The sequence below is a fragment of the Hippocampus zosterae genome, chromosome 6 (assembly GCF_025434085.1).
Source record: "Hippocampus zosterae strain Florida chromosome 6, ASM2543408v3, whole genome shotgun sequence".
In the NCBI taxonomy this organism is placed as follows: Eukaryota; Metazoa; Chordata; class Actinopteri; order Syngnathiformes; family Syngnathidae; genus Hippocampus; species Hippocampus zosterae.
Window position 1 is genome coordinate 8,532,726 of NC_067456.1, and position 12,164 is coordinate 8,544,889.

The window sequence follows — 12,164 nt, forward strand, 5'->3', positions numbered from 1 at the left end:
ATAGACGTGTGAACGTGTTGTTTCATTCCGTGAATCGTATTGTTTTTCTTCTTTAACATTTCGTGCCAACGGCTTGTCAGATTCTTTCCCTCCTCTCGTCTAATTTGTTTGCTTCCATTCCTCTTCTGCTTCATTGGCGTTTCATCTTTTGTTTTTTTTCCCCTCCTTTGCCATTATTATCTGTCCCCCCGCTTGCTGTTATATTATGCCTGGGCCCGTTTTGCCCGGCCCACTTGGGATTGCGTGCGAGGCAGAGGAAGACATACTGGCACCTGCAACTGCCAGACAAATGAAAGGAAGAGATGGCATGAAGGATTGGACAGCTGAATGGGGGGAGAGAGAACATGCCGTTCTAATTGGTCATTTTTTTCCCTTGCTAATTTATCTTTTCCCCCCAACACAGATGTAAGGGGTGGGAAGAAGGGCAGAGGAAGGGGAGGAAAGCGGTCCTCCAAGACCTTTTCTGCTCTCCACTGCGGGGTGAGCGCTGACCGTGAACATTGGTGGGCCTTGTGTAGGAGTGGGAAGCAGACTGTGCCAATAAGCAGGGGAGGCCGCGGGGGTCGGAGTTGAGGCCTGCAGGTGTGGGTGCCAAAAGAAGAGCCTGGAGGCCACACGGCCACCCACCCCCCCTAGCCCTCAAACTCACATGCACACAAACACACACACACACAACCGCTTCAAGCACAGTAAGGTCAAAGCAGCACGGAGGTGTGGGACAATGCAGCAGCATTGCTGCACAAATACGTCTATGTCCATTGCTGGAAAGTAACAAAGTACAAATATTCAATGACTGTATTTCAATCGCTTGCTGTAATCTGAATATTTTTGTTCAATTGCTTTTTTAACTTTTACTCCAAAAGTTTTTAAACAGATAGGGCGGTGCCTTGAGATTGTCTTGACAGGAATTTCGGGAGATTTTCTGTCTCGAGATACTGTACAAGTATACTTCAGACCCCCACCACTCGGTAGTGCTAGCAAATGTCACAATATCCAGCCACAATCCAGTTCACATTGGTTTCCTTGTAATGGAAGGACAATTCATTTGGAGGCAATAATTTGTTTTGGTTTGTTTTGCTGCACCCTCCACGTAAGACATTATTTTCTGCAATAACATTTTTTCCTCAACATTTGTTGTCATGTTGAGTAAAAAAAAAATGTTTAAAAATTATTCCGTCTTCATCTGTATTGACAGTACTGTACTTTATATTGGAATAAAATGTAAACGTACTTGGTTTAGTTTTCAGTACAGATCATTTAAAACTGTCAGTTTAAAAACAATGTTAAAAAAATTGTGATCATAATCGAGACTGAACAATATGAAAATATATATCGTGATCATTTTTCTTTCGTCATATCGCCCATTCCGCGTTTGATGAGGTACTTTTGTTCTGGAACTTCAGCCAGCTTGGCTGATAATGCCATTGGTGGAGATTGTTGCTGGGGAAGTGGTTCGGATAGTTAGTGTTGAAACAGTGTTACAGCAGTGTTGAATGGTTCACTCACAGACAAATTTTTAGAATGAGGCTGAGACTAAAGATTTACTTGATTGTCTGACTGAAGTATTGGTGGTCTGCCATTCCGGAGAAAGCCAACTGATTATATGTAAGCTATTTAAAAATCAATTTTCTGTCATATGTGAAATCTCACTTAAAACATTCCTAGCTTCAGATGATTTCCAAATCCAAACAAATCACACTTGAGTTCAACGTTTGAGGTTCCACTGAGACTTTGAATCATTTTATTAAAAAATGTGTTTGCACAACCATGCTAAATGTGAAGAAATGGGTAAAATGCAAGCTATGATCAAAAGGCATCAGGTTCGATTCCCTTGAACAAGGCAGCTGACTCAGTTATGAGCTGGATCGACAGGTTTCCCCAGTGGACCAAGAATGCTACTATTGTGTTTTCTTACTGTCAACTTTGCTTGTCTTGCTCTTGCAGAAAATCCAGCAGAGAAGGATGGACCCGGCAAGACCCATCACGACGAGGCAAAGCACGTCCAGCAGGCATCTCTGATACCACGACTGCTGCAGTGAGGCAGGCCTCAGGTGAGCTCCCCCTCCGCTGTGTAGGATGTGCTCCACCCACTGCACAAGTCGAAGTGCGGGGGGCACGGGGTGTGATCTGTGGATACGGCTGATGGACAAAGCTGCAGACTTGAAACTAGTGGTGGAGGAATCACAGGAAGAATATAATTACATATGCATTTACATTATCAAAGGTCTTGTAAATTTGTTTGATTAATTTGGCTGGGGGGGGGGGGGGGGGGGTTCTTCATATTTGCTTGTGAAACAGTGCAAGTCACCTGACATTCCGTATGACAGTTTGGATGGTGGAGCTCAGCAGCTTGCCGGTGATCCGCGTGGGGCTGATGGCGAGGCCGAGGCCTTTTGCTTCAGCCCTCACTACGTTGTCAAACTGATCTCCAAACAGGGGGATGCCCAGCACGGGAACGGCGTGATACACCGCCTGTAGAAGACTGTTCTGTCCTCCGTGGGTGATGAAGAGGCGCACCTTGTCATGTCCTTGGAAGAAATGGGAATGTTTGATTTGAAAAAGGTGATGGATATATTAAATATTTAAATAATTATTATTTTTAAAACCGCATAGCAACATCTAACATATGTTTCTGCTGTGATCGTTTTTTTTTGTTTGTTTGTTTTTACTATACTGGATATTCAGACTAAATTATCAGTGCGTGAGGAAGGTGGTTTGCTGCGATTAACTGACCGCCAATCAAGGATGTAACTCTCCACAAAGTCAGGAAGGATAGGCAGTGGCTGTACTGCCCAATACCCAGTTATGACTGACACAGTTTCAATTGCATTGATTTAATAATTAGAAACGCAATGTGATGCAGTTCTACACCAATGATCACCACCCAACCGCTGTCAAGTAAAAGCGAATATGTTCACATACAACCGAGTGTTATGAGGTGTATAATAAAGTGGATAAACACCGAGCAAGTCATTGAGAGGCAGCCAGTCCACAAGTAAGAGATTGGAAGGTTTGCTCAAGTGACGTGGCCAAAGGTCGCGGTCATACCTGAAAGCAAAAAGTAGCATCAAAATCGAAAATCTGAGTTTTTAGGTGAGTGCAAACATCATGACTAGCTGGTACCTCCAGATCACACCCTGGGGGATCATGCAAAAGCCATCCACTAATTCCACCAGAAGCCGGTCCACAGACACAGAAGAGACCATTGATCCCAATGTCACGATGATGAATCCTGACTCTCCGAAACTGGAGATCCACAAGTCAAGATCCTGCAAGGGACACAAGAATAGACCTTGTTTGACTGTGTTAATTGAGACATGATGCATGTTTTTTTTCATACTTGAAAACTGTTCCCATGCGTCTTAAAAACATGTTAATCACCAGTGGTGGGACATTGTGATTTCCGAGGGATGTTGCAGAAATGATCATGTGAAAACGTCAGCACCCATAGGAATTTATGGAAACAAGTTTTGTATTAATTTATACTTCTTTCCTTCACTGTCAGAGAGATTGCGAGAAATCATTAAAATGATCAGTGCATCATTAATTATTCATGACAATCCAAGCTCTGCGCAAATGTGTTATTTCAGAAGTGCGTATGAAACTGCTTGGCAGTAGCCCTTCACATTAATCACTACCCAAGAAGGAGCTCTCACTTTCAAAAAGATTGGTGACCCCTGCCATAATGTGTGCAATGTGGCGCATGGTCTCATCGCCACACACAACCCCCTCCCCGCCGCCACTGAGTCCTCAGCTCCACAAACTATTGAGTCCTGTACGAGTCACTTTTCACAAACTATCACTGTTGGCGAAAGCTGCTGTGCATATGAACAAAATTCAGCACTGCTGCTTATTTTAGCCATATTCAACCAATTTACTTTTTACCCCCCCCCCCCCCAAAAAAAAAAGATGGGTGGGCAACCACTCCAGAGACCCAACTATTTGTACAAAAATAATAAAGAATCCATTTCCAAAATAAGCTACATATCGGAATATGTTGTAATGAAGAGCACTGACCCGTTCTAGAGGCTCAGCAGGTTTATTGAGGAGCCCCCCCATCAACACGGTGGCAGGCAGGAGAGGCTGCGGGAACTCGAGGGAAAAGTCGGTGTTGAATGCCCAGAGTTCTGCCCTATGGTGGAATTCGTCCAGGCCACCGGGCGGGGAGCCCGAAGCAAGGTGTCGCTCGGCTATGTCCTTGAAAATGGACCAGACAATTTTCTGACCTTTACATGAGAAGCGGAACATTTTAGGGCGTTGTTAGTACAGTTGTTTTGTATTTTTTATTCTTATGACATTTTCAAAACGAAAGTCAAACCTCAAAATTACAATGCCACGAATAAAATGATAATTTGAACAATTGATCAATGTTTTATGATGTCAACAGTTTGATTCTGTCATGTATTCATACAAATGTTATTTTAGATGACCCGTATTCCGCAACATTTGATTCCACTGTAATCTAATGAAGCAATGCAGATAACAGTTGATACACTTTAGGCATCCTTACCTACAGCACCCAGCAACGTATATATGAAATTCTTTGCACGATCCCAGATGTCCATGCGATCCGACAACTGCGAGCTGAAAGCTGGCACTGAGGAAATGGAGGCCGGGATGGCAATGGACAGGGGGCCATTCAAAGAACCTGGATAAAAGGCGATGTAGGGGATACCTGGGTGAGGTAAAATAGGAGTGGAATTAAATCTTCAGAAGTCTCGACACTTATATTTAATAGATAATCACTGAGTACCAAGTTTGTGTGCTACGATGAAGGAGCAGGGGTTAAAAGCATCCAGGATAGCGACGTCATAGTGCTCCTTCTGGAGGAAAGTTATTTGATCATCGTCCCCTAAGAGCTTGTCGCACTGATAGGAAAGGTGGCCCATGAAGTTCAAAAAGCCATAAAAGCTGTCCCTGTTCAAAGAAAATTAGTTTGATTCCAAATCTTAACAGTAAAGAAGGTGGGGGTCATGTTTACCACGTATAAAATGAATGTAAAAAGCTCATCAAAAGCGTGGTACCGGCCCAGTAGAAACTGTGCTTGTTGTTCCAAGAACCAGCCGTTGTACTGCTTAATGTAATCCTCTCCAAGGGACCAGGTGCTGGTCCGGTAGCTGCCATTGCGACCAGCGTAGGATAAACCTGACAGACGTGATGTTACGTTTAAAAAGGAAAATACAAACTCACGTTGCAGAAAAAGAATACAACAATCTGAAACAATACCTGTAATGACAGGGTTGCCCAGCTGCAGGAGCATGCGAACTTCGTGGCCGTGCAGGTGGAAGTTATGGGAAATCTCGTCAAATAACAAGTAGTGGCTTCCTCCTGTAGGAAAGACGGCATTGTCGGGCTCGTAGGGCTATACAGTACTCAGGGGCCACTTTATTAGATACAGGTACAGCTAATGAGGAACCTGAAGCCTATCCCAGCCGACACCAGGCGAAAGGTGGATTACACCCAGGACTGGTTGTCAGTCAGTCATAGGGCACATGGAGGCTAACATACATTCACAGAAAATTTTGAGTGGGAAGTCAACTCAAAAAGATTATTTTCAATATGTCCTATGCAACCTAGCTTTTCCAAACACAGGATTCAGATTAATATTGACTTTGTGGAATATGAATTAGGGAGGCACGGTGGGCGACTGGTTAGCACGCGAGTTTTCCCCAGATACTGTGGTTTTCTTGCACAAAAACATGCATGGCAGGTTAATGGGACACTCTAAACTGTGGCTAGTGTGGGCGTGATTGGTTATTCGTCTATGCGATTGGCTGACAACCGGTTCAGGGTGTGCGCCGCCTACTGCCCGAAGACAGCTGGGATAGGCTCCAGCATGCCCGTGACCCTCGTGAGCATAAGAGGAAAAACAGAAATTAGTCATTTTGTCACTTTCTGTCGAGTGAAAACGACATCACAGTTGCTCAAGGCTCAGGTAACGACCAATCATGGATCAACTGTTTTTTTAGGTCCAGGTATGATGTAATTTTCAGTCGACAGCAAGTGTCAAAATGGCAAAATGCTGTTCAATTCATCTTGTAATATCTGTTTCTTGTATTTGTGTGACGTCATAAAGAGTGGAGAAGCCAGGTTGGGGGAATATTGGCTCCGGCAGTTCGTCTGAGTGTGGAGTGCATGGGCGTGGGTTGTGGCTGACAGCAACTCCTATGACTGTGTGTTTATTGCTCCTTTTGTTTCTTAAAAAATGACAGATTGCATCAGTGACTGCGTGCATCCTTTTTTCCGCATTGAAGGGCATTACATTATTTCCCAAACACAATTTTAATTAGAATGTAATATTTACACTCGTGGGGTGCAAAGAAAATGTTATTGTCAAGAAAATTTTTGACTTGACTTTTTCTTCAAATGGACAAAAAGTCTTTCTTTTTAAATTTTTGACCCTTCATTTTACTAATGGGTCAATATATTTAACATACCAAGTAAATTGAAAATACAAAAAATCATATCATCTTATTAAAATAAGAATAGAACAAACCCATTATAAGAAGTTTAGTTCAATTTCTTTCCCACATTTAAACATTTTCCTTGAATTTTAAACTGCAAAATGTGTTTATCAGAGCCACAACATCAGTGCCCAGACAGTCCACTTATGCGTTAAAAATATATCCATTTAAAAAATAAATAAATATAGAATTTCCTGTGTCATATTTTCATCTGCTCTTTTGACGGCTAGTTAAAAAGAAAATGGGGGAGTGTAAAAAAAAAAAAAAAAAAAAAAAGCATGCTCCCCTACTCACCAATTAGGCAGTCAGTCAGGATCTTGGCAGACTGCAGCAGTGGGAGAGCCAGCAGCCAGCACATCCAAACCACAAGCCCCATGTCGTTGGTGCCACCCTGATCTGCGGCCAAAGTCCCGTAAATAGTCTTCCAGTTCAAAAATAAACTGTAATGAAAGCGTTCTTGTGCGAGTGTCTGCCTTGTAAAACTCACAGTAAAATTATGATTGCAGACAGGAGCAGGCACAATTACAATGGGAAAACGATTTCACGCACGAAAAAAACAAAAGAATCCAAAAAAGATGTTGATTAGAAAGAAAAAGAGCATTACATTCAGAGTCAAGCCGATGAAAGGGAGAAAGCACCCACAATGTCTGAGTGTCACTTTGCTTGGCTGTCAGTGTAGATTAATGCAAAAGATCCGACCTGAAGGCGCTGATCCTTGTCATTCAGGAGTCGGCACGCCAGTCTGTGTGCGTGGTTCTGTCCACATAAGACATTAGCCTCTCCGTTTTTCTTCTAAAAGTCAGACACTCACATGTCTACCAGCATTGGACCTGCAGTGTTAATGAAAGGGAGGGACCAGGAGGAGGGGCGGCGGCAAAAGGGGGGCTCAGGGTCCCCCAAAGCACGTTTTCAATCAAATTGGATAAATAGGAATGTTAACTAAAGGCAACACAATTATAATTCAGCATTAGTCATCTTGGCCTGCATTGATAGTCCTGTTTTTGACAAAATGTCATTTGCTGGCTAATATTAGCTTTAAAATAATGCATTAATGATATGTTTGCTTTGCTGATTTTGAGATTGATTGGAAGGGGCGCAGCAGTAGGTAGGACAGCGCATCCCGGCTAAATGAGCTACAATAGGGTTGCGGGTGCTCCGGAAGGTCGCTGCTGGCAACTGAGGCTTGACATGTAGGCTATCCTGGACAATGCGCTCATTGTAGACGCAAACCGATGCTCCTCTGTGTCAGAGAGGTCATTAGAAAAACAAGTGAATCAGAAAAACTGCTGGAGTGTTTCAGGAAAAAGAATGTAGAGTCAGAGAGGTCAGTCCCATCATGACTGATGTTTTCAGTCAGCCTGCCTTGTCACTTAACTCAAGTTTTCATGTTGAAACCGCAGAATAGTCAACTCATTCAGCACCGAAGTCACTAAGAAAGAATTTAGATTTTTTTTTAATCGATTTATTCTCTCCTAACTGTTTACTTCGACAAGGAAGACAGAAAGTAGATGTTGTATTATGTCATCAAATAGGAGACTGTTGAGCTTCTCCCTGTGGCTGACGGGACTGCAGCACATTATGAATGTTCTGAAAGAGAACGAAAAATATTTTTGAGAAAACTGAATGTTTTGTTTTTTTTTGATTTTGTGAATTGTGATGTGAAACAAAATGTGTGTTTAAGAGTGTTTGTGTACAGGAAAGTACAGTGCACTCCGCTTAATAGAACACCGGTTAATAGAGTAATCCGCTTAATAGAGCAAAAGGCTCCGGAACGGATTTGCCTAATGCAATTTCCTATAAAGATACTCCGCTTAGTAGAACAGATCTCCGCTTGTAAACTAGTGGTTTTCGAAGTGTAGCTATCGCGATACTGTACCACTATCGCGAGAAAACGCGGTAGTTCTAGCCGTATACAGTAACGCAGGGGTCTCCAACGTGGTGCCCGCGAGCACCAGGTAGCCCGTGAGGACCACACCAGTAGCCCGCCAGTGCTAGGATTGTGATTTGCTCGTAGAAATTATGATTTAAAAATGCAAACATGGGCAGTATTATAGATTCTATAGCTACCTATTTAGCTATCTAACTAGCTAGCTACAGTATACATCTAGCTAGCTAATGTTCTAATATTATTAAATGTAATTTGTACAAATGTTAATTTAGACGTGTATCAATTTAGTAGCCCTTCACACAATCAGGACACATGAAGTAGCTCTCACTCTCAAAAAGTTTGGTGACCCCTGCAGTAACGGGTAGCACGCGTCACTCCACACATAGACACACGCACGTCACAATGGCTTCAACTTCATTCAAGAGACGAGAGAGAGACGAAGTGTAGCTATCGCGATACTGTACCACTATCGCGAGAAAACGCGGTAGTTCTAGCCGTATACAGTAACAGGTAGCACGCGTCACTCCACACATAGACACACGCACGTCACAATGGCTTCAACTTAATTCAAGAGACGAGGGCTATCACCTGCGGATAAGAAGGACATACTCAGACGATACGATGCATTGCCAGATTCTCAGAAGGTACGCCCGCGGTTTCCAGGACTTCCCTCTTATCCAGCGCATTGAGAGGGAAGTCAACCGCAAAATTACGGACTCCTGTTTCCAGACAAAAGTAACGAAATTTTCCTCGTGATTTGAGATGTTTGACTGAAGTTGATTAAAGTTGTTGTTTTGTTGTTTGATTAAAGATATGGACGTCCACAGTCGAAATATCTCTTTTAACTCGTCAGCAGGGGTTTTTCTGCGTGCATAACTTGGTCGTCGACGTGTCTGAAGGTGAACCTAATAAAGTGTCTCCGGTTAATAGAAACCCCGCTTAGTAGAACAGAAGCGCTTCGGCCCAATGGTGTTCTATTAAGCGGAGTGCACTGTATCTCCAGCCCCCCGCACCCCTCAAAAAAAGAGAGACAAGTCTTGACTTACGACAAACAGGTGGTGGTCAGTGACCGCTATCAGGTTATGAAAGGAAGGATGCTCAGAGAGGACCGAGAAAGGAATGGCGTCTTCTGGAGTATAGCCCAGCTCTGCGAATATCTGCATCAGATGCTACAGGGTAGCAAAAGTAGTGATACTGTTAGTTCTATTGAATGTTATATAACATTTTAGAAAGGGCAGACATTGTTCAAGGCGCAAACATTTATCACAAATAAAATAAATATAAAAATCATTATCAACGGGGCTATAAAGTCAAGGGGCAACTAAAACATTTGCAGTAAGCAAATTAAATAAAATGTCATCAAGGCAAAATCTTAGAACACCAGATACCATAATTTGGAGGAAACCCACATGACCCATGCATCTTAAAATGAGATTTGTCATTCCATTGGATAGAAGAAATTTAATATCAAAGGCCCACAACAATGTTTCAAATCTTATACTGTATTGTATTGAAAACATTATTGTATTGCTGTTGGCATAGATGCAAGAAGATCACTGCATCATCTTTAAGGGTTTGAGGGAGTTTTAAGGGACCCCCTAAACACTTCGATGAGGTTAGCGTTTCATTCAGAAGCGTCTTCATCGCTCCGATTCTTCTCCCCCGTGACGTGGTACGATCTGCTGAGCGCTCGTGTCCGTGCAGCTGGTCAAACGGGCCACGTCGCGGTAAATCTCCCCTTCCCATTCATCCTCCCCCTTATTACATGTTATGTTTTGTGACTTGTTGTAACTGTCATATGCTTATTTATGTGCTAGGGTCTTTTTTTATCCTGGACTTAAATTATCCTCAGAAGAGGATAGTTCGAGCGTGTTTTTTTCCCCTCTCCCTACCCAGTGTTTTCCTTTCGGAATTCTGACTATAATTTCCCCATTGCGGGACAATTAAAGGATAAAGGATATCTTAATGTCTTCCTGGGTACCGACGAACAAAATTCAATATACTTTGGCCCCAGCATACCTCAACGCTCTCCTCCTGGCTCAAGCAGCCTGAAGGAGGGTTGACACCACCTTTCATTTTTCCCACTTCGGGGCCCACGACAGATAGGAGAGCTGGGATGGACACTGTCTGTCTGCTCCTCGCTGCCCACTCCTCTTCGTCCTTGCGCTTTTCTTCAGGCTCCGAGGCAGAGGGCACAGTGTTCTCCCCGAAGCTGATTTCAGTCTGCATATGCAACAAGTCTTGCGTCAGTGAATCATGTGTCAAGAGGTTGGGATCTTTTGCAGAATGCCAATTACTGATGATTGATGCTTTTTCCTTGAACACCAATGAACTCACAGTATCAAGAGAGCTCGAGGTGGGATATTGGAGATGATGACCCGTCATTACACTCAATGCTTTAATGAAGCCTTGCTTGGGATCGGGATCTGAGGCGAAGCAGAGCAGCATGGCCATGTAGTCCAGTTGAGGTGGTGTGGTAGAGTGATCGGAAAACAGCTGGAAAAAGAACTATGTAGGAAAGACAAGGAGATCGTTTTTAAAAATAGGGTGCGATTGTCATATAGTTATAGCTGTCAGAAATGGCACCCTTGCTGGTGCTTTACCTTGCGCAGGTTAGTCCGACGGTTATTTAGAGGCTCATAGGAGTCCTCGGACGCGGACTGCTCACTCTCACAGGAAAACCACAAGTCAGTCTGGTGTTAGGAAAGGAATAGACCAATGAACACATTTATGTGCAATGAGAAATGATTTCAACTCCCTTTGATTTCATTTCATGTCCACAAAAAAATATTCACTTACTATTATTCACTGCAAATTATGTATCTTTGTTTATCTATCTATGCTAGTGATGAAGAGTGACAGACAGAATCATGACATGATCTTACATTACGTGGCAGAGGGTCGAATCAACTTATTGCACTTCATAGAACAGAATGATACTGTAGCCTTGTGTATGAATAACGGGTCCAGATTTGATGATTGGTCCTTATTATTTCATTATTCAATGGTACCTTGAAATGCGATCTTAATTCAATCTGTGACCACACTCGTAACTCAAAACACTCACATCTCAAATAATTTTTCCTCAACTGAAATTAATGGACACGCCTTCTCCAAGAACCCAACTCAATTTTGCAATGTGATTGGAAAGTAGCACTTAATAATGTCGTATTTGATAAACCATACAGCAATGACAATTAAAAACAATGAAAATAATTTGTACATCAGTTTGTACATCATGATCTGGACCATCTGATGTGACTTGGCCACCAGTAGGTAGTATGATACAGTCATGCAGACACAAAGAAAGGGGAGTTTAACAACTACTGTAAATGACTCAGTCAACTGCAGTAATAGTAGTCTTTTTTTTTTATAGAGGACACAAAATATGTGCCTGTGTAGGTCTACATGTGTTGCTGTACTATTTGTGTTCAAATTTCTAGAAGTGTTAAAACATTACCATGTAGATGCTTTTCATTAGCCCGTCTATGTGTTAGCATTAAGCTAGGAGACTTTAAGGCAAAGTTATGAGGTTGTTTCAGATATGCAACATGAAATTATCTTTGATTGATATTTGAGAGTAAACTTGGAACCTAAAGTGGCAATTGACAGCTTGGAACATTGTTTACCATCTTCCAAACTACTGCTCATTGCTTAAAATAAGTGATTTGGAAAAGTAAAGGTTAGGAAACACTTGAATAGACGACCACTCAAGTTGGTTAAGGCAGATTAAACAAGGGCACAAAATGGAAATCACACTTCAAGAAGTAAGAGGGCCTCAAACCTGCAGATAGTGTTCCTCACTGATGTAC

The 12,164-nt window shown here is 42.5% G+C and overlaps 1 protein-coding gene across 1 annotated transcript; it reads right to left on the minus strand.

Moving 5' to 3' along the window:
- Positions 1 to 1,711: 1,711 nt before the first annotated feature.
- On the minus strand, positions 1,712 to 7,982 carry LOC127602447 (UDP-glucuronosyltransferase 3A1-like). Its single transcript, XM_052068573.1, has 11 exons — positions 7,164 to 7,982; positions 6,759 to 6,860; positions 5,227 to 5,328; positions 5,025 to 5,145; positions 4,754 to 4,917; positions 4,511 to 4,675; positions 4,018 to 4,226; positions 3,124 to 3,269; positions 2,963 to 3,048; positions 2,309 to 2,528; positions 1,712 to 2,166 (listed from the first exon to the last, which is right to left on the minus strand). Exons 2-11 carry the CDS (start codon positions 6,838 to 6,840, stop codon positions 1,899 to 1,901), a joined length of 1,563 nt encoding a protein of 520 aa, XP_051924533.1. The 5' UTR covers positions 6,841 to 6,860; positions 7,164 to 7,982; the 3' UTR covers positions 1,712 to 1,898.
- Between the last annotated feature and the right edge of the window lie 4,182 nt (positions 7,983 to 12,164).

What these genes read in the sequence shown, in the direction of transcription:
- LOC127602447 (XM_052068573.1), bottom strand. Translation starts at nt 6,840, where the DNA reads ATGGGGCTTGTGGTTTGGATGTGCTGGCTGCTGGCTCTCCCACTGCTG. An exon ending in TACGTTGCTGGGTGCTGTAG is followed by an intron (nt 4,227 to 4,510) that starts GTAAGGATGCCT and finishes TCTCATGTAAAG; the next exon opens with GTCAGAAAATTGTCTGGTCC. An exon ending in CCCCAGGGTGTGATCTGGAG is followed by an intron (nt 3,049 to 3,123) that starts GTACCAGCTAGT and finishes TTTTGCTTTCAG; the next exon opens with GTATGACCGCGACCTTTGGC.